This window comes from Scophthalmus maximus, chromosome 10 (genome assembly GCF_022379125.1).
Source record: "Scophthalmus maximus strain ysfricsl-2021 chromosome 10, ASM2237912v1, whole genome shotgun sequence".
NCBI lineage: Eukaryota > Metazoa > Chordata > Actinopteri > Pleuronectiformes > Scophthalmidae > Scophthalmus > Scophthalmus maximus.
In genome coordinates this window covers 4,396,439-4,417,825 of record NC_061524.1, presented here as the reverse complement: position 1 = coordinate 4,417,825, position 21,387 = coordinate 4,396,439, and the positions used below count along the sequence as shown (strand labels likewise).

The 21,387-nt window shown below is 42.6% G+C and overlaps 2 protein-coding genes across 9 annotated transcripts in view; both read left to right on the top strand.

Moving 5' to 3' along the window:
• kcnq5a (potassium voltage-gated channel, KQT-like subfamily, member 5a) overlaps positions 1-11,267 on the top strand; it is a 74,165-nt gene extending 62,898 nt beyond the window's left edge. For 4 of the 8 annotated variants that reach the window (XM_035606029.2, XM_047335046.1, XM_035606028.2 and 1 more), the window contains exons 11-16: positions 266-374; positions 3,716-3,847; positions 4,259-4,375; positions 5,563-5,673; positions 6,716-6,842; positions 6,928-11,267. In XM_035606029.2, the coding sequence (XP_035461922.2) occupies positions 266-374; positions 3,716-3,847; positions 4,259-4,375; positions 5,563-5,673; positions 6,716-6,842; positions 6,928-8,019 (1,688 nt within the window). In that variant the 3' untranslated portion in view covers positions 8,020-11,267. The remainder of the gene's footprint in view (positions 1-265; positions 375-3,715; positions 3,848-4,258; positions 4,376-5,562; positions 5,674-6,715; positions 6,843-6,927) is intronic. The other 4 variants (XM_035606034.2, XM_047335049.1, XM_047335048.1 and 1 more) reach the window with 2 other exon arrangements.
• A 667-nt stretch (positions 11,268-11,934) lies between these two features.
• On the top strand, positions 11,935-21,171 carry ddx43 (DEAD (Asp-Glu-Ala-Asp) box polypeptide 43). Its single transcript, XM_035605335.2, has 16 exons — positions 11,935-12,437; positions 13,212-13,267; positions 13,734-13,851; positions 14,298-14,468; positions 14,668-14,749; positions 14,988-15,147; positions 17,869-17,987; positions 18,152-18,262; positions 18,345-18,486; positions 18,564-18,664; positions 19,355-19,442; positions 19,587-19,714; positions 19,826-19,935; positions 20,048-20,186; positions 20,305-20,392; positions 20,572-21,171. Exons 1-16 carry the CDS (start codon positions 12,044-12,046, stop codon positions 20,758-20,760), a joined length of 2,196 nt encoding a protein of 731 aa, XP_035461228.2. The 5' UTR covers positions 11,935-12,043; the 3' UTR covers positions 20,761-21,171.
• The last annotated feature ends 216 nt before the right edge of the window (positions 21,172-21,387 follow it).

Below are 21,387 nucleotides of genomic sequence, written 5' to 3'. Positions count from 1 at the left end.
TGCTGGCGAAGTCCTGCACCCGCTTTCCCAGAGAGCCCGTCCCAAGTGGGGCATAAATTCTCACCTCTTCAAAGCCAAAACAGCATCAGTTTGAAGCATTCTTGGGGGCGGCTGACGGGAGCCCCGCCATGCGGAGCGTGTTTGATGAATTATTTTTTTTGAGACTGGAAGCAATTTTTGCACGGGAGGGGGGGGGGGGGGGGGGGGGCAGGAGGGCCTGCAATTATTGCAAGGAAAGAAAAATGACGGTGTGTGTCTCTCCCAGTGGACGCAGGCATGGCCGCGGAGGACTCCTTCGACGAGAGGGGCTGCCACTGCGACGTGACGGTGGAGGACCTGTCGGCTGCCCTCAAGGCCGTCATCAGAGCGGTCAGGTGAGTCACGCACGGCTTCGTGTGCGGTGCCCGTTCGACCGCTGATGCCCCCCACCCCCCCCCCCCCCCCCCCCCCCAAACGCACGAAAGCACCCGTGAGTGTAAGAAAAATTGAGACGAGAGCATAAGCGGGAGGTCACGTCTTCATATTGAATCTGGATCTGGATCTTGAATAACACATTGTAACCCACAGCAACATTTTGCAGGAAGTTTCACAGGTCTCATTTTCTACACTGCTGTTATTTGAAACGTCCTTCTCGAGGAAATCGTCTTTGAAAAGAAACTTCTGCCTCCTTGAGAGTTCAAAAACACAAGCGGCGCTGCCACCAGCAGCGTCTTAGCACAGAGGCCGACGACAGGGGGGCAACGGCTCGTACCCGAGCATCTCTCGTCTAAAATACCAGGCATGGCGAGTTCCGTATATGTCCTGTCGATTGTATTTTGTTACCTCAGGAAGGAAGAACCTTACCTTACCTCAAGTCGTGCCGTCAGTCGGCGAAATACCACGAAAGCGCCTCCTGCTTCTCCGACCGACTGGGTTATCTGTTTCTATTTCTATTCATTTCGTGGCTCCTCGGAACGGAACAGAGGTCATCGCGCCGATTGGTCCGCATCGTTTTAAACTCTTCCCTCGGGACTCTTTTTTTTCCGCGTCCGTCGACGGCTCAAGAGTTGCCGGTCGATCGCTCAATGGTGATTGGCTAGTTTGTTTTTCCGTGAAAAATCCGCGAATGATGATTTAGCTGGATTTAAACGATCGCACGGATTCAAGAAGTCTTTCTATAAGAAGCCAATAAGCCGGGGTTTTGTCAGTTCATACAATATTATGGCCGATGAAAAGAAGGTTATAGAAATACATATCTTAAAAACACAACAACACGGCCCCCTTCCCCTCTACTATACATGAGAAAAACATACATTCAACTTTGAGCGCTGGGCTTTCACGTAATGTCTGGTTTCCTCAAGCAGTTGTTTTTCTTCCATCTCTCCCTCTTTATCTCTGAACTAACGCTGGGTTGGACGGATTGCCTAAGGCACAATTTTTCGTGTGTGTGTGTGTGTGTGTGTGTGTGTGTGTATGTGTGTGTTTTAGCCGACACCGGCACCCTGCGAGCGTCTGTTTGTCCAACTGGCGCCGACTGTTTCTTTCACTCCGCCTCTTCTTCTTCTTCTTCTTCTTCTTCTTCTTCTCACACACTTTTCATTGTAAAAAAAAAAATGTAATTGTCCGCTGACTCCAATATTTACTATAATTAAAAAAGGTTGATCAGAATTCAGATGCTTTAATCCTGATTTCATAAAGAGACATATATATCAGGTGTTTCCTGGTGTTCATTGAAGCCGTACGTCTGCAAACAGATCATATATTTTGCCACTCGTCTAAAATGTTTTTCCCCCACACTACTTACTCCGGTCCGCCATTTTTTTTTTCTTCACCCTCAAACAGTCTGATCATTCATTTCCTACGACAAGGGGGTCACTACTTGTCCGTTCGGTGGTTTATTTGTCAGTAGGATTACGTGAAAACTACCAAACTACCACCCATTTTTGTGTGGATGCAGATTAGGGAGCAGCCCAGATCACATTTCCAGTCCTCTACAGTGACATCCTGTCTCCTAACGGGGTCGATAACGTTTCCTACGATGTAAGATTACTCCCTGGGGCCACACCTGACCTCCGCCTGTGCAGTATATCAAGTCAATTTGAAGTATATCAAATATCAACTTTTTTCCAGATGAGATTAGTTGTTTTTTTTTGTTGTTTTTTTTTTATCATTGTTATTCGTGTTATGTAACAATTTCCTTTTGGAATCTTTTTTGGAGGAGAGTTTTTTTTCTCGTAGTGTTCCCTCCTCAATCATAGTTTGGTAAAAAAAATAATCCATTCAGTCACTGGTGAATGGTAAGTGGACTGTATTTATATAATACTTTTCTAGTCTCATCAACCACTAAAATTGCTTTTACAGTAGTAAGTTACATTCACACACATTCATACAGCGCTGCCATTTATTAACACGCTTTATTTGGCACATTCACACACAGCGGGTAGGGTTAAGTGTCTTGCCCAAGGACACTTCGGCGTGCCCACTGCGGGAAGGGGGGATCTCACCACCCACCTTCCACAGCTGCCCAACTTACTTGTTCTGTCATATTTGCAGATTCGTAAGATTTAATATGCAGATACTTTATCCTGCTTTTTGTATGTCAGTGAAATGACACCAATAGACTAGAGCTGCAACAGTCAGTAACGATTGCAATGATTACTAAATTAATCGCCAACTATTTTGATAATCGATTAATCGGTTCGAGTAGTTTTTATGACTAAAAAAAGGTCAAAATTCTCTGATTTCATCTTCTTAAATATGAATATTTTCTGGTTTCTTTGCGCCTCTGTGATAGTAAACTGAATATCTTTGGTGTGTGGACAAAACGGAACATCATCTTTGGGTTTGGGGAAACTTTTTTCCTACCATATTACGACATTTTATGGACCAAACAACTAATAGATTAATCGATTATGAAATAAATCATTAGTTGCCTAAAAACCCCCTGCATCACCAGCCCCTCTGTTTGCTATATGACACACACACACACACACACACACACACACACACACACCCATGCACAGACAGAACCTGCACCACCCAGCTCCGGGCCGGCGTGCCCACCCAGCAGGCCGACTCTATGGGCGGCCGCGGCCGAGGGCTTTCCCAGGGTGTCGGGTTGAGTGCTGGACAACCCCTCCCCTGTCGGGACTGTTGTTACAGAGGGTCCACTGTCACTGTTGTTTCCAGTTGGACAATGAGGAAAACGGGCAACTGGAGACGCGCAGGAGCCACGAGGGGATCCCGAGCGAGCCCAGAGTGTAGATCCGCTTACCTGTATCAATATTATTCGCACAGCAGTGGGTCTGCTCATCAAATACGGGGGAGATAGAGGATTACACTCAGGTTTCAAAGTCATCCATTTCTTGATTGTTATGGATTTGACCAGAGAACCGGGGAGCCCTGGTTTCCCTTTAGATACTCCTTGAGAGGTATCTGAGCTTTTAATAATATTGTTTTAATTTCACTGCAAAAAAACAGAAGAAAAAAAAAGGTCAACAAGTGAAATGAAAGAGGATTATTTTCCTCAAAGTTTGTGCTGCCATCTAGTGGTTTGTTGTCAGAATCACACCCTTTTTTCCACATATGCAAAGTATTGTCTCTTGTCATGACATTACAGCATCTGTGTGTGTGTGTGTGTGTGTGTGTGTGTGTGTGTGTGTGTGTGTGTGTGTGTGTGTGTGTGTGTGTGTGTGTGTGTGTGTGTGTGTGTGTGTGTGTGTGTGTGTGTGTGTAGGATCATGAAGTTCCACGTAGCAAAGAAGAAGTTTAAGGAGACGCTGCGTCCCTACGACGTGAAGGACGTCATAGAGCAGTACTCTGCGGGACACTTGGACATGCTCTGTCGGATCAAGAGCCTCCAGACCAGGTCAGGACACACACACACACACACACACACACAGATACAATTAGATACTCAACACACATTGACACAGTTTACAACACCTCAAAGCGCTGATCCGGCCTTTTGCATGAAAAAACATACTTTTTCTACATATTTTGCCGTTTCTCATTTTCACCTTTGCCATTGTTCCTTATCTCAAATTATTTGTTAAAAGTTTTTTGCAATGTGCCAGAGACTTGCACAAGTGGATGTTCCCGCAGACGTCGCTCTGGTTCCGTAGAGGTTATAGATCACTTCATTATCAATACTTTTAAATGAAGGTTTTCTCACTCTTCAACCTCCAGCAAATCTTCCTCAGCAGGATTGTGTGTGTGTGTGTGTGTGTGTATATACAGTAGCCTCTGTGTACATGTGTGTCCCTTCTCTCTCACCTAGACTTGACACTGTAGTGGGTCCGCCTCCGAGGCCTTTCAGAAGCCGCGCCAAGAACTTTTCCTCTCCCGCCCTACATTTATATTACAGCCAGGCCCGGAGGAAACAGTCCGCACCGGGGTCAGACCCATACCCAGTCCTCTGCCTGCCGACTGCTCCTCTATACTAACTTTACAAAAGTGCCATACTTGGGTCAAATGGCATAAGTTTACCTCCAAACTTTGACCAAATTGTGAGCATGCAATTAATACTCACCGTATGCCTAAATCTACATCTGTTCCCTCACTGAAACTGAGATTGTATGTGGTAAGTCATCGCAGAGATTTATACCGAACAGGCTTCCACATAAAGTGCCATTTGACCCAGGTCTGACTGTAGTTTAATCGATAAAAACATGTTTGCAGAGGTCGTCGGGGAGCTCAAACATTGGATTATGAACTTTGTTTTACAAGAAAAAATTTAATGATGGTGGACAGAGAGAACCCGCATACGTTGGTCAATTTTTTCATTTCAGTTTGTGTGTTATCGTACGTTAGGAAAAGAAATAAATATATATTAAAAAATAAAAATATTTAAAAAAAAATAGATATGTTAGTTCTGACATCTGCATGACATATGGAGGTTTCAGTCTTTGTATTGTGTGGAGTGTTGGAAATTAATCTAAGCATGCAAAAGAAATAGACTAGAATTTGTATTTTTTCCAGCAGGGGGCACAATATGTTATTAACGCTGGGACTTTAACATTTGCAGACCTTTATTTTTATAGGAGCGTGTTTGTCCTTCGATCTTGATAAAAACTGTCATGTGGTGTTTTGTGATGCTGGATGAACTGTAAAGGCTGCTGGGGACTTTCTTGACAATAATTCATCTGGGGAGTTACATAATCTTTTCTTTTTTTTGGAGTGTACGTGTGGAGTGTGTCTTTTTGCAAAGGCTGTATATACACACAGACCAGCAAAGTGCTGCCATGTACATTGGATCTCCTTAGAAATAGCAGATGTAGACTTTCATGTGATAATATCATGACAAGAAAATTGGGGGATGTATGCAAAATTGATGCCTCAAATTATTTATGTATTTTTATTCGTAATAGTAGATAATAAAATTCAGCCAATCATTTGCCTTTAATGACATTCAGCACTCTGTGTCTATCTACAGTATATGCCATGTGTTATTTACTGTCAATGAGTGGATGGTGGACTTGTTCATTTGTGCACCTCAGTGTGTGTGTGTGTGTGAACGTGTCCGAGTGTGTGTGTGTGTTTTAAAGACAGATGTGTCTGACCCCGTCTCTCTCCTGTCTTCAGACCGGCCGGTGCAGCGGGCTCTGGTCCCAGCCTGAGTGGCCGACCCCGGAACGTGTCCGCTCCCGCCCTGCGTTATTATTACAGCAACAGGAGGAAGCTCCCGGGCTCAGGGTTACTGTCATTTTCACTTAATCCGAGTTTCACCCGCAGTATAATAATCCCCATCAGTCCCCCTCCGCGGTTCCCCAAACGACTGTCTGACTGACTCAAACAAACGGACGTGCTCGCAGGGACGCTTTCTTACAGTAACCTGCCAGATGGCTGGAGTTTGCACTGTAGGACGTGCAGGGAGCACCACACTAAGTGTTGTCAATCACGAAAAAAAAATAGATATTAGAAGTGAACGGCTCAATAAAGTGCATCAGAAGTTATTAGAATCTATCCAAAACTTGATGATCCTAATGTGTTGAACTCCACCCACTTGGCGAGGTTTTAATTAACCGCCGTCTGACCCATACACACATTTTTTGTATCTAATGCCAATGTATGATAATGTGCATACAAATACTCAAACGCACTCGGCATCACCTTACGTCTTATGTGTGGTTCCATGAAGGAGAAACTGTGTGTGTGTGTGTGTGTGTGTGTGTGTGTGTGTGTGTGTGTGTGTGTGTGTGTGTGTGTGTGTGTGTGTGTGTGTGTGTGTGTGTGTGTGTGTGTGTGTGTGTGTGTGTGTGTGTGTGTGTGTGTGAACGTTGCTAACTCATGTGTGTCTGTGTGGCCTGAAGGTTTTCAGACTTTTTAAATGTCGACACTTGTGTTTTTTTCCCCCCGTTTCCTTATAACTTTGGTGTTTTTTGTGTGCACATTGGTTATCGTGTGTGATTTTGTTTTTTGGTTTGTTTTTCTTCATTTCAAGTTCAAGAGCCCGTGACATCCGCGCAAACTCTGCGAAATCTAATCTGAACTGCATGGAGTTTGCAGGGGTTTTCATATAATATCTCTGATGCAGCCGAGCCATGTGTGACGTGTTTTTACTAACCCTTATCTTAACACCCCGTCTGTTGCTTTAGGGTGTGTTGCCTGATGTGGGATAACCTGGAGTGAAGCTCGGGTGCCTACTCACATTGCAATATCATCATCTTCTAATATATTAACACAAGCGTGTGTGTGTGTGTGTGTGTGTGTGTGTGTGTGTGTGTGTGTCTATCAGGGTAGATCAGATCCTGGGAAAAGGCCAGATTCCTGTGGATAAGAAGATGAGGGACAAACTAAACCCGGATGGGGACTCTATGGAGACCATGAGCATGCTGGGACGTGTATGTAAGGTGGAAAGACAGGTGAGTTATAAAAAAAACCCTCAGCACTAAGCTGTCAAAATGTATTTTTCATGCATATGTTCTCACCCTTTGCTCTTGCTCCCAGGTGACTTCCATCGAGTCAAAGTTGGACTCTTTGCTGGACGTCTACCGCCAGGTTCTGCAGAAAGGTCCCTCGGCCCTCGCCCTCTCCTCCCTGCCTCTGTTCGAGCTGGACAGCCACCAGCACCACAACTCGGACTACCAGACCTCCATCGTTGGCAGGGACCTCCCCTCCTCCCAGGGGGACGACCCCGTGCGAGGCAGAGGAGATAACAGCGGGGGCCTACGCCGCTCCCTCAGTGCCAACCCGAGAGGCCTGCGGCTCATCCTGGCCCCCGCTGACGACGACGACGTCCCCCCGGACTCGGCGCCTCCATCCTACCCCCCGTCCACGGCCTCGCTCTCTCCGTCACCCCTGCTGCCGCCCGATAGCCCCTATCCAACCTTGGTCACACCCAACGGCAGCACCAAAAGAGCACAATTCCCCGACCTGCCGCCTCCACCCACCTCAAGCGGGGGCTTCACCCTCCAGCTGCCCCCCATGGTGCACCCCTCCCACCACCGCTGCTCCGCTGACTCCGTCCCAAATGACCTGACGGACGGAGTGACAGCCGACAAAGAGGGCCTGGGCCCTCCTGTAGTTGTGCGAGCCGGTGCGGATGCTGACCCGGAAGAGGACAGCCAGGCAGGCTTTGTCCACGCAAGGGTGCAGCTGCGGGAGAAGACTGGCTTGCAGTCGGAGGGGATCTGGAGGAGGCACATGAGCCTGGACGTCAACCCCCTGCTGCTGCTCTCGTCTAGCCCAGGCAAGACTTCGGACTGGGAAGGCGGTCTCGGGAAATCCCTCTCCGCGCATAATCTCGGCCAGCCCCTGACCAGCCACGCCGCCGGCCTCTCCTCCGCGCTCAACAAGAGCAGCAGCAGCAACGGTAGCGACCGTGGCAACGCCCACCACGGTGACCTTAGGAACTGGGACGGAACAGAACTCTTCATTCGCGAGTGCAAGTTGGAGGCGGCGGAAGAACATTTCAACTTCCTGTCCCAGGGACCTGACAGCAGCCACTCCAACCTTTTGCAGACTGTGGAGGAAGCTGCGCCTCGCCCCAAGGGAAATTCAGAGTTTCTCAGTCAATCGCCACACATACAGCTGGCATAACCACACACACACACACACACACACACACACACACACACACACACACACACTCACCCTTGCGTACTGTATGTACATGCATTTGTTGCGGAAGCCACGCATATTTTTACATGACACAAAACAGGAAATAATACAAAATTGTGCAATTAAATGCTTTGTGTGTGGACAATGTTTTCATATTTTGTCAAACATGGATTTGTCCACTTTCATAAAGATTTTATTTGGCGATATACTTTTTTATCATTTTTAGGGGGTCCTAAAATTTACATAGACAATAAAAGGAAGATAATAGTATAAAGCATGTATAGAATATGTATGCAAGTGGCAACATTCATGTAGGACAAAATACACGAACAATACACACATGCAAAGACACCTTCCTTGACAATGAAATTAAGAACAATGTAGGAATGTTTGACACCTGACTACTGGACATCAGAGTGAAGATGCAAACAAAATAATTTCGGACACAACAGGAATTGCAAGTTGTCCAGTGTCAGTCTGAGCCTAAACCCAAAACAAAAAAATAACCTATAGTTTGGGCTGATCACTGAAAGAAGCAGGCGTCTTAACTTACTGTAGAAATTACAAGATGGGTCATCCGATTTGTGCCAACCTTGAACAATTTTAAATGAGTGAATTTAAAGACAGAAGAACGTACTGTCTCATTGCCAAAAGTGACAAAAGTAATTGAAACTTGAATAAGCCACAAAAAAAAAAAATCATGGGTCAACCACTTCTTTCTTGTTGTGGTGAAACAGTACACACACACACACACACACACACACACACACAAATACACACTGACTGACACATGCAACCCTCTGAGTATTCTCAGAAGAGCCAACTTGACAAAGACTGGGGCTGACTAGCGACTTCTTTTTTTAAATTTCTTTTCATACAAGTGCTTGTATTCAGTGACTTTCTTGTAAGAACAGGAGAGTCTGTCTTTTGTGTCTAATGTAACATGTCCTCTTTTACTTAGGCTTTCATACATATCACTGCATGGACTGTTTCCGAAAAACAAAGGAGTGATGTTGATGAGGTGAGGCCTGGTGCGATGGCAGCAGCTGAATTCTAAAAAAAAATTTATAAAGAGTTTACGGTCAAACCCCTTAGCATGTGCTCAGACCACAGGCATCTCATTGTGTTAATTCTACGCAGCCACAGAATCTTTCAAAGTCATTTCTGATACGCTTGCCGAGTGTGTCATCGGTCGGCAGGTTGTCGGCGAATGTAGAATGTAGCAAGCCTAATCCGGCAAAAACGTCCCATCAGCAGTGGCTCGAGGCAAAGGGGTTGGACCATGTCCCGCTTGGCTTTGACAGTATAGCCTGGTCAGTCGCTAATGGTCTGAATGCTGGACTGCAGTGGGGGTTGTCTCGGCCGAGCATGAGATGATGCTGCATGTCTTACGCTGCTGCGGGAGCCCGGAGGGCCCCTCTTGCATGTTGAAGTATCGTTTCCTCCAGACCTTTTAATGAAAAGGTACCAACAAAGTTTGCCCTATGTGAACATTAGAATATTCTAATTTGAACTCATTTGATGGTAGTTTGAAAAAACAACAACAACTGTACTGCCAATTATACGAATAACCCAGTTACTATGAAATGTTAGGACGCACAAGGTAATTCAATTTTATTAGAAATTAAATTTTTTTGACAAACCCTATATTTTTAATGGGTGCTGGTTGCACCATGTTGCATCAATAACGATTAAAGGCTGCTGAACTGACTTTATCCCACCTCCCCAGTTCGGTGCACCGATTCCCTGTTTAACCCATGATGATAATAATACACTGTAACATGCATGTATGCATGTTGTCCATTATCCATGTGTCCATTCTGCTGCTAACGATGTCAAAATGTGATATATATATATATATATATATATATTCACACGATGAAATATGAGTGAGCGAGCGAGAGAGAGAGAGTGAGAATGCGCTTATCCAGAGAAATGTGCTGGAGGAAACTTTGGCAGGAGACAAACTGGACGAAGAAGAATTGGACCTGAAACTGAGATTTAAGATTTTTTTAATGTACACGTGAGGCCTCTTTAACCTCTTCTTTGGGCCTCACAAACATTTACGTATAATCGACCTCATCACATCAATTACTAGGGACACGTTAATATTTTTGGTGCATTTTGTCCCTATTCAGATTGAGATGTTATGTTTTTACACCAGCCGGCTAATGGAAAACAATGTTCTGCAAGGGTCTTAACTGACACTTCCCTAACACTTCACTTAATAGCAGAATTTTTTTTTTAAGTGCTATCCTGCTTGTAGATGAGTTGACTGCTCCTGAATGAAAATTATGCACAAAAAGAGGGCAGCCATCTTACTTCCTGTCAGGCATTTTTAACTTGTTTTTGCACGTTAACGTCTTAAGGGGTACGCAGTCACAGCAGTCTTAAAAATGTATTTTAACGCGTTAACGACAAGCCTTGATTCATCTTTTTTCACTTCAAATGAGTGCGTTGCTTAGAAAAAATTAACATTTTGTAGTATCATATAACAAGTATTATCTTCTAACAAATGGCAAGTGTTAAAAAAAACTTGTCGATTAGGAGGATTGAGATATCCGACAGCCCGCGCAGGAGTTTCTGCAATGATGAAATATATTACCGACAGGGAAGCACAGTTGTATTGTGGTGAGTTTCAGGAGCCTGAAAATGTGACACACGGTTAGTTTCAGTCCTAATATTGGAATTTGATTTTCTGTAGTTATTGATTGAGTTTTTCTACATATATGAAGAAGAGTCCCAGCTGAAACTGCCCCGTTACTTCGGAATAAGGTTGAGAAAAGATCAAATTAGATGGATTACGCCTCACATAAAACATGCTCATGTTTGCCATCTGTAAATTGCTTAAGGGTGCCTTTCTTGCATATGGAAATTACTTTATGTTTTTTTCTTCACAGGGCGACAAAGGTGGAGTTTGTCGCCTATCGCATACTGTATAGTTGTCAAACTGCTCATTTTTGGGGTTGGGCATCCAGTTCACTTTAAGTCATGTAGCTTTAGCCACAGGCATTTATATGGCTCCGGTGGCTCAATAGTACCATTTCTCTACTGCTCGGAACGGTAATTTATTTACACGACTGGCCTTAAAAGCTTGACAAAATGTTAACATTATTATTTCTTTTGAAATTAATTTATTAAAGTGCACATTATGTTCTCTGGACGAGAAATGCAGAAATAATTGTATTATTATTCATGAATAAAGTACAAATTAACTGAAGTGTTTATTGTGGGTTTCTGTGTCTTCTTTAACAAGTAAAACTTGACTCAGCTTTTTCCATCAGGGCCCCTCGACTTATCTCTTATCTCCTCAGGCAGGAAGAGCCTGCCTGAGGAGATAAGGCTGGCAGAGTCTGTGCCTTCTTTCTTGTCACTTTAAAAACCCATTTCTATAGACTTGCTTTTATGTGATGTCGTCTTTTAATATCTTTTTTTTATACAGATTTGTGACCTGAAAACCTGTTTTTGTGAAAGCAATTGATGAAGCTAATTCTGAAAGGTGCTATATAAATGCAATCATTATTATTATTATTATTATTATATTTATTATTATTATTATTATTATTATTATATAAAAACAAACAAAACAAAAACATGTCACATGTTAATGTTGCCTTTCCGGAAATAGTGGATTTGTACATGTTTACGGCGGAAGCCAACGGTTTAAGGGTTTTAGTGTGTGGTATTCTTTTATTCTTGGTGAATTTTTCCAACCTTTTTTATGTGTATGGTTTTCAATTTTTGATAACTTAATTACCCTACATATTTATGAATAGAGTGCTCATGAAATGTGTGGTCTTAACAGTCTATCTAAAAAAAAAAAAAAAGAAATTCGGGTTTTACGGAGGGGACGTGAAGGCGGCATTGGATGTGATTGACAGGTTGAAACTTTAACGTGTTGGTAGAAGAAGAAGAAGAAGAAGCCGCCGAAGAAGAAGAAGAAGAAGAAGCCGCCGAAGAAGAAGAAGAAGAAGAAGCCGCCAGGTGCGTGGATGATTTAAACATGTCCGACTGGGAGGATGAGTACGACGCGGGCGGAGTAGCGATCTATAAACCCGCCACGAAAGCAGCTCCGACTCAGTGGAAACCACCGTGTGATGTGGACCGCGCATGTTTCGGTGTGAGAGCTGGAGCCAGACTCGGAGGCTCGAGAGACGGGAGAGATGACCCGGGCAGCGGCGGGTACAGAAGTTGGAGAAGGGGCGGAGGCGGCGGCTGCGGCGGAGGAGGAGGAGGAGGAGGAGGTGGAGGCGGAGGAGGCGGCGATGGTCGCCCTTATCCCCCAAGCGCGGACCGCGGAGGCCGGGGGCCACAACGGACATTCGCCGGTGAAAAGTCGGACTCTTGCCCGCCCGTGACTCTCTCCGTGGAAAATGCCTCAATAGGGAGAATAATAGGTGTGTGTATGAAATAAATAAGAAGCAGCCATTTTAAGTTTACACCTCGCAGAGTTGGCTAACATGACTTTTAGCCTGTTAGCTAGTTGTGCTACATGCGCGGGCGCTAAGTTAGCTAGTTCGTAAAAAAAAGTTTGTTTTTGATAAATGTTTCACATTCTCCCCAGAGAAAATAATAAGTTGGCCAAGACAAATGATTATTTATTTTTCATTTGACTCTGCGAGACACTGTAGGCAAAATATTATTTGCGTCAATTTTTAAGATGGGCGGCCATTTTGGTTCTGTTTTCACACTAATAGATATAAAACGTCCAAAATACACACGTAGGTGTTCATTTGCTGGCCAGAGATCGCAATAACAATACTTGATGTTTTTCTCCAAATTATTCTTTCTGACTGTATTTCCTGGTTTATGGATTTATTAAAAGAGAAAAGGCCTTCACTATGTCAACGTAGTGAAATAGAAGATTTTTGAACCTGGATTTATGCAATTTTTGGAAATGTATGCATATGTAAATAAGTAATCATGTAGCATATTTATGTTGCTGTTATGTCATACAGCTATAGCATATATATATATTTTTTTACACATGTCAAGTGTCTATAGGATCAAATAACTTCATCATAAGGCATCTAGTAAATAACGTAAACGTAATTCTGACAATTTACGTGAACGGTTTTGTGGGCAATGTCCTGCACACAAGTACAGCTAATGTCGCTCATGTGTCCATGTAGAGATTGTCAGACTCTAAACGCATCTTAATCCCGGTCAAGGTCGTGGAGGAACCAAAATCCGTGAACTTGAAGAGAGCACAGGTGCAAGAATCAAGGTAGGTTGACTCTCGAATCTGTACAGGCAACAATATTGTAAACTTAAAAGTGAAGAAAAAAAACATCAGTCCTCTGCTTCCTTGTTCCCAATTTTTCCTTTCATTTCACATGGACATGACCGAGGCTCAAATGTTCTTCGTCAGGCCTGATGAAGGAACGGGAAGGAAGAACTTATGTGTCTAACTTTTCTAATCTCAACAGTAGAATCTAGAAGACAATAGTCAGAATATAGCAGTATGCATTGTGATATATTTGTTAAATATGAGTGAGATAAACCAAGATTACAGTATTTTGGGACCAGATTCTAACGGCAACCCGAGTCTCGACTGCTGTGCCTCATCCCTGTATCCTTTTTGTAATCATAGTGAATATTGTTCAAGTCATTTTGGAATATCAGGCACTGTGGTTAGATCATGTAAAGGATGTTAGTTTCTTGCCCCATGTGTAACTACTGATCTCTTGTAGATAAACAAGGGGGATTATGAAGGTGAGGTGCTCCTCTTCGGCTCCTCTGATGCCCAGCAGAAGGCCAAGGACATGATTGAAGACTTGGTGGCTGATGGCAACTCTAGATTTCGCAATGGTACGCAGTAGTTTTTTCTATAAAACCTTGATTTTGATCCTGAAATGATTCCTGGCAGTTGTGCGTCATAAAGCACATTTCATTGTTTTTGTGATTGCATAATGAGGTAGGTCCTAACCAAGTCTCATTCCGTGAATTGCAGCACATCTAAAGGGCACAAACAGTCTACCTGTGATATTCACTCAAGCATTAGTGTGACAAACATTAGCTTCACTTTCTGTCTAATAAAAATGAGTGAAACGAGATTAATTCAGACACTTTGATTTGGGACATCCTTTTGATTGTATGCACAGCCTTGTCACCAGGTCCTCTAGAAAAGTTGATGGTAGCGTCACTGTGTTTAGGTCGTTCATGGCCTTTTTTTATTTCTACGTTGTTTTATACTATAAACGTGGTTCTGTATGCATGTAACTGAATCTCTTGCATCATACTCCTCTGTTTCTCAGGGGCTGGCAGGGTGGGAGACTACAGACCAGAAGGTGATGGAGGAGTGAAGAACGGCTCCGTCTGGTCCGCTGACCAATTGCAGGCTTCCAGTGTCGCCCCGGCCAGTGGATCCATAGACTGGAACAGCATCCGGGAGAACAGGGGGAAGTACGAAGAGCTCAAGTGGCAGGGTGAGGGCTCATATATTATTTGAAATAAAAAATGAATGAGGTGATGGGAATCGTAGCCCTTTTTACCCCAGAGGGGTTAAAAGACAAAACTCTCCTATTAGGACAACTACTTTGAATTCTCTTTTTGTCAGCACACATTTGAGCATGTTTGATATCCAAGGCTTTAAACTTTTTCTGTAATCTTTCTGACTTCCTTCAGACCTCCCACCCATGAAGAAGAAGTTTTACATGGAGGCAGAGAGTGTATCCATGCTCACCGCAGAGGAAGTCTGTGAATGGAGGTACGTTTTGCAGTGATATTTTTTTCTTTCTTATTCCATGTAAATTGGAGAGCACCATGTGTCAACATTATATTTAATGCTTTACACCTTCATTATATAAAAAGCTAGTATAAGTAGAGGCAGAGTCAAAAGATATAACCAAAAACACAGTGTATTTTATTTTTGTCCAGCACAACATTAACCACCAACTATCGATTCAACCAATTCCTCCATTTCCCCGTTTGTGTTTTTCCCCCAGGAAAGAGAATAACAATATTTTTGTGGACGACCTGAAGGAGGAAGGGGAGAAGCGGCCCGTCCCCAATCCCTGCCGCACTTTTCTGGAGGCCTTCGAGCTTTATCCAGAGATCATGGAAAATATTGAGCGAGTTGGCTTTGTCAAACCAACCCCCATCCAGGTATGAGCGTGGGCAGACTGATTTTGTAATTCATCACTTTAATCATTATGTCGACTATGTGAATATATTGACACAGTAAATCTTCTCTTACCTACTCAATGAATCTGTAAAACGCAAATCACTTGAATGATGCAATGTACCATAAGAAAATGAGATGGGTGCAGGGTCTACTCCAAAGTGCCTTAAAGTATAGAGAAAAAAAAGTTATTACTTGAAATAAAGTACTACCATGATCTGAGTATTTTCAATAAGTTACTGTGTAAACATATTCTGTCATTTGTAAACGGGGGAAATGCAAATGTCCTGTAAAACATTTCCAGAGTTGTTTAAATGCCATTTTACAAAAAAGTTTTATAGAACAAAAGTTTCCATGTGCGATACACCTGCTTCCTCTTTGTTCTGTCTGTGGCAATCCCCAGGATTTACAAAGATCAATATTTGGAAATACTCACTTCAACAGTAGCCATAACAGGAAATACCTTTTTTTTCTTTTCTTTTTTTCTTTCTTCTTTTTTGTTGTTCTCCCACTCTCATCGGGGAGACAACAGCCTTACACACATTCCCCCCATCGGGATCAATAAAGTATTATCTTATCTTTAAAACCCATAGTATCTACTCAATCACTTAAAATCGGTGAATGTTCAGTGTTACATGGAAACGAAGGAGTGGCAAACATATCATTTCCTGCAAAGCTGTGAGTAAACCTGTTATGTGATGCATCGCAATGAGGATTCTTTCAGTTTCTTTCTTTACACCTCTCTCCTCCTTTCGGTAACTTTGGTCTGCAGCCATTACTAGTTAGGTCACATACAATGTTTGTTGGTGTTCTCTGAATTTGAAGGGAATTCTGTTGTGTGCAAGTTGCAACCAACCGTGATGCCATCCATTGGTTTTGCGAACTACCTTTTTAAAAGCCTTGAGTTTAGCATTTTGATCTTTTTTTGGAACAAAAAACAAAATGAACATCATGCTGTATTGAAGAAAGACTTGGAACGAGAGATTGAGACCATAATCTCCTCAGGAAATGTTTCCTGACGTTATAAATCAAGTGAGAAGTAGAGTCATTTTCTCGTAGACTTCTATAGAAACAGACTTCTTTTTGCAACCAGCGAGTCGCCCTGTGCTGGTGATTCCAGAAAATACCACCTTCAGACACTTCCTGGACCTATATATTGTATATCTATAGTTGTGTACCATACTGTCCAATGAGCTCTGTCACATTAGTGTACACAAGTGTTTGTGTTACAGTCATTATCATTAATCATAACTCCTATCACATGAGTTAGGCTGTTGTTTAATTCGGTGGCAGAAAAGGAACAGTTCTTCGGTAATATTTACAGGTTGTTCCATCCCCACTAATTGAACAGATGCCACACGAACCCATTATCTGTATAATATCTACATATAGATCACAGAAGTCACATAAGATCAATTTTTTATGTTGTAATTCCAGCCTCCAGTGTATTGTGGGACAGTTTGTGGGTCCGTTTCCTAAGTTTTCCTAGCATTGATCTCTACGTCTGTGTCAGTGCAAAACTCAGAAAAAAGGGAATAGGCTGTAAGGCGAAATTAAACCGCATCATATCCTTCTCTGATTTCACTTTTGTTCCACACATAAAGGTTCGCTCAGATTGGAATGTGATACCAGGCCTTCTTTTGTTTTCAAGTAATGGCACAACTGGTTTTGTATAATGCAGGTACAGTCAGACAAGCACTGCTGTAACCGTGTCTTATGCTGCTGTGCCACTACCCCACCCTAGCTTTCATCCACCCTCTACTTTTATTAATAACCTGCCGCTTTCAAGCGATCAGATCAGCATCTGCACCAACCAGTTGAGTAAATGTTTTCTTTGGCCAATTCTAACCAGGTCTTATTATTTCAGTCATCTGTGCTACTGTACATTAGGTTTAACATGGCCTGACTGCATCTCTGTTATTAAAGACACACAGACGTGAGAGTTTTCTTCATTGCTCTCATCTCACTGTTGGAAGAAGAAGAAAAACAAGTGTTTTTCTTAAAATGCTGTATTTAAAGAAACCTTAAATTTGAATTTATGCACACACAAATTTGATTCAGAATTTTTTTGTTGTTGTTGTCCAGTTCAAGCATGAAGATTGGCCAGACAGAAAATTAATATCAAGCAATGCTTTGGCTTAATTTAATTGAAGTTGGAAGTAGAGCTGCAACAGTTAATCGATTAATAATCAACTACTAAATGAATCGCCAACTATTTTTGATAATCGATTAATCAGTTCAAGGAATTTTTTAGGGGGAAAAAAGTCAAAATTCTTTAATTTCAGCTTCTTAAATGTTTCTTTGCTCCTCTGTGACAGCAAACTGAATATCTTTGGTGTGGACAAAACAAAACATCATCTTGGGGGTTTGGAAAACACAATCGCCATTTTTCACCATTTTATGACATTTTACGGACCAAAAAACTAATCAAGGAAATAATCCGCAGATTAATCGAGAATGAAAATAATGGATTATAGGTTTGTTTTTTTATCATTTAAGGTAATTGTTACCTTCACAAATAGCTGCTTCCATCTTCTTTATTGCCATTGTGGTTTGTGTTTGGTAGTTTACTTGGTTATTTTTGCGTTTCTTTTATTTTGTAAACAATAGTATTGGAACAGGTTCTTGGTCATTCTTTCTTTTTATGTTACTTAAATCTTTTTGTACAAATGTATTAATATATATTTTTTTCTTTTCTTCCCCAGTCTCAGGCTTGGCCAGTGTTGCTGAGCGGCGAGGACCTGATAGCGATCGCTCAGACAGGAACAGGGAAAACCTTGGCCTACCTGCTGCCAGGGTTCATCCACATGGACGGACAGCTTGTGTGAGAACAGGGCCCCCGTTTCTTAAATTCACTCCCATTTTCCATCTTTCCTTTTAGGCGTTGTGATGCTTTGATATAATTTTTTCCAAACTGTGGAAGTACTCTTTCCCTTTTAATTTGTTTTCATTGAGCTAGTATGACTGTCAAACTTCCTTCCTTCCCAGACCGCGGGCTGAGCGCAATGGTCCAGGCATGTTGGTGCTGACTCCCACCAGAGAGCTGGCCCTGCAGATTGAGACCGAGTGCAGCAAATACCGATACAAGGGCTACAAAAGGTCCAGCAGTCTTACGTTATTGGGTCATTTAAGGATTAGCTCTGAACCACTGACTTAATAGCACTTGTGTCCATACTCTCAGTATCTGTATCTATGGCGGAGGGGACAGGAGAGGCCAGATCAACCTGGTGAAGGGTGGCGTGGACATCGTCATCGCGACACCGGGCCGACTGAATGATCTGCAGATGAACGAGCTCATCAATCTTCGCTCCATCACCTACTTGGTCAGTTGTTTGTGTTTAGTGTGGGGGTACAGATCGGTCGTCGTTTTTTTATTAACCTCTGTGATCACCGGGAACAGGTGCTGGACGAGGCCGACCGTATGCTCGACATGGGCTTTGAACCTCAGATCATGAAGATCCTCCTGGACATCCGGCCAGACCGACAGACCGTCATGACCAGGTAAAGTCGAGTCACATGAGGCACTTGAAACTAGAGCTGCAACAAGTAATCGATCAGCAAACGATTACTAAATGAATCTCAAACTATTTTGATAATCGATTAATCGGTTCAAGTAGTTTTTATGGAGAGAAAGGGGCAAAATTCTCTGATTTCATTTTCTTAAATGTGAATATTTTCTAGTTTCTTTGCTCATCTATGACAGTAAACTAAATATCTTTGGTGTGTGGACAATTCAAAACATCATGTCGGGGTTTAGGAAACACAATCGACATTTTTCACAATTTTATGGACCAAATAACTAATTGATTAATCGATAAAATTAATCGACAGATAAATCGATTATTGAAATAACCTTTAGTTGTAGCCCTATTTGAAACATGTAGTCATCTTGTGGTCAATAAATAGAAGAGAGGACAAAAGCGCAGAGCATGAGCATAAAAAACATTGAATTTTGAGGGTTGGAATACAGTTTAGGCAATATGCCCCATAATGATGAAAAAATGATTACTGCCTCTAGAGAAGTTAAATATTCTGTATCACGTGTTTTAATTTGTCTGATGAAGGACAGGAAAATTAACCTTTTTAAATCAATTTCAACCCTGCATTCGTTTAATTTGTAAACCCATTCCTTTCTGCGAAGATTTTCTTTTAAATTCTGTTCGCCATTAAATTGAAAACCGACTGTTACAGTGCCACCTGGCCCACCGGTGTGAGGCGACTGTCCAAATCCTACCTAAAGAATCCCATGATGGCTTACGTGGGCACCCTGGACTTAGCGGTAAGTGGAAGTGAACGTATTAAGTATAGTTAATCATTCATTACGGTCTCTTGTCTCTGTCCTTTTTTTTCTCTGCTACAGAAACGGCTGAAATAAATCAAATACAAGATGTTAAAACACTTCCTGTGTTTCTCCGGGTCTCAGGCGGTTGACACGGTGGAGCAAACGGTGCTGATCGTCCAAGAAGAAGAGAAAAAGGCCTACGTGTTTGACTTCATCAGGAACATGTTGCCCCTGGATAAAGTCCTCATCTTCGTCGGCAAGAAGATTGTGTGAGTGTTTTTTTTTTTAGCTAACCACAATGTGACATTGTCAGCGTGGAACACGTACACTAACATTTGCCCCGTGTGTATGTTTGTGTGTCCGTGTGCTTGTAACCTCAGGGCGGACGACTTGTCCAGTGACATGTGTCTGCAGGGCATGGCTGTGCAGAGTCTCCATGGCGACCGTGAGCAGTGTGACCGCGAGGAAGCCCTCAAGGACTTCAAAGATAGTACGTCACAGGAAGTGTTTTTTTAAAAGAAGTAGAAGTTTTGGTGGTTAGGCCTTGACGCCGGCGATCTGAAGGTTCAAAGTAAAAATAAATCTGTATTTTGATCTTCCAGGTCGAGTTCGTATCCTGGTCGCCACGGACCTGGCGTCCCGAGGGTTGGATGTCCACGACATAACGCACGTCTTTAACTACGACTTTCCGCGTAACATAGAGGAGTACGTCCACCGCGTGGGCCGCACTGGCAGAGCGGGGTAAGGTTCTGTGTGTGCGCATGTGTCCATCTTGGGTCATATGGTTGGAACAACACTGCCGGTATCTGGCTGGTTTTTGAGGGGGTTAGTCTGTGACATTGGTCCGTTTTTGATCCAGACGCTCAGGTGCTGCTATCACCCTGGTAACAAGGGAGAACTGGAGGATGGCCGCTGAGCTGATTCCTATCCTGGAGCGAGCGGGACAGGTTGGCACACAGTTTTATATTATCAAAACATGGAGAGCATAAATGGCTTGTGTGATGAAACGGAAATAAAAAGTTTAATCGAGTAGGAAGCATGTTTTCAATGTTATTTGAATTAACCAACTATTGAAAAAGATGAAGCCGTGGTTCAGTGCATGTAATTGTTGTGAATCCTATAACAGGAAGTCCCCCAGGAGCTGGTGCTTATGGCTGAGAGATACGAGAAGCACAAGAGGGAGAAGGACTTGGGCAATCCAAGAGGAGGACCGGGACGAGGGGGAGGAGGAGGAGGAGGAGGAGGAGGAGGATGGGGGAGGAGAGATGGTGGAGGGAGAGGAAGCAGGGATCAAGACCACAACTGGGGATTCTGATACATGATTGTTCAAGAGACTGTTCGAAGAAGTCTGTTAACCTGAACCAATTTCAATACTGTCTGGTATTCTAAATAGACGAATGTTCATTTTTTTACTCTTTGTCAACATTGTGGAACAGAATCTGAACATGGCTGTGTTGTATTTTAATTTGAATATATATTTCCATTTATTTAATTGATTTTCCTTAATATTTTTTTATATTTATTTATTTTTTCATGCACATCCATAATCATTCAAAGGCAGTTCTTCCATTTCAAAAATGTTTAAAATGCACAATTAAATTATTTTTTTTTACAGTGTCCTGTTTCTAATTCACCAACTGCAGAAGTGTTTTGTATCGCTGAATATTTTGTTAGGTCATATCTTGATATGCATCTTTTTTTTGTTTAATAAATACTCAGAAAGAGACATGACAGTATTCATTTTATGGCCTCTGTAACTTTGACACATTTATGGTATGATGATATATTCTGCTTTGAGTACCTTTTCCATACTTCCACAGTAATGGGGGGAAAATGCCTGGAAGATACTAAAGGTAAATGTTATTTTATTACTATCATTAAAACTTGGAAAGAGCAACTATAGCCATTTCTTCTATGTCCAAATTATGTTTTCTCCATAGGA

Bases quoted from the DNA above. Each gene is read 5' to 3' on its own strand.
- ddx43 (XM_035605335.2), top strand. From the start codon at position 12,044: ATGTCCGACTGGGAGGATGAGTACGACGCGGGCGGAGTAGCGATCTAT. The intron at 14,750-14,987 runs GTACGTTTTGCA...TTTTTCCCCCAG, and splicing joins GAGGAAGTCTGTGAATGGAG to GAAAGAGAATAACAATATTT. The intron at 20,187-20,304 runs GTAAGGTTCTGT...TTTTTGATCCAG, and splicing joins GGCCGCACTGGCAGAGCGGG to ACGCTCAGGTGCTGCTATCA.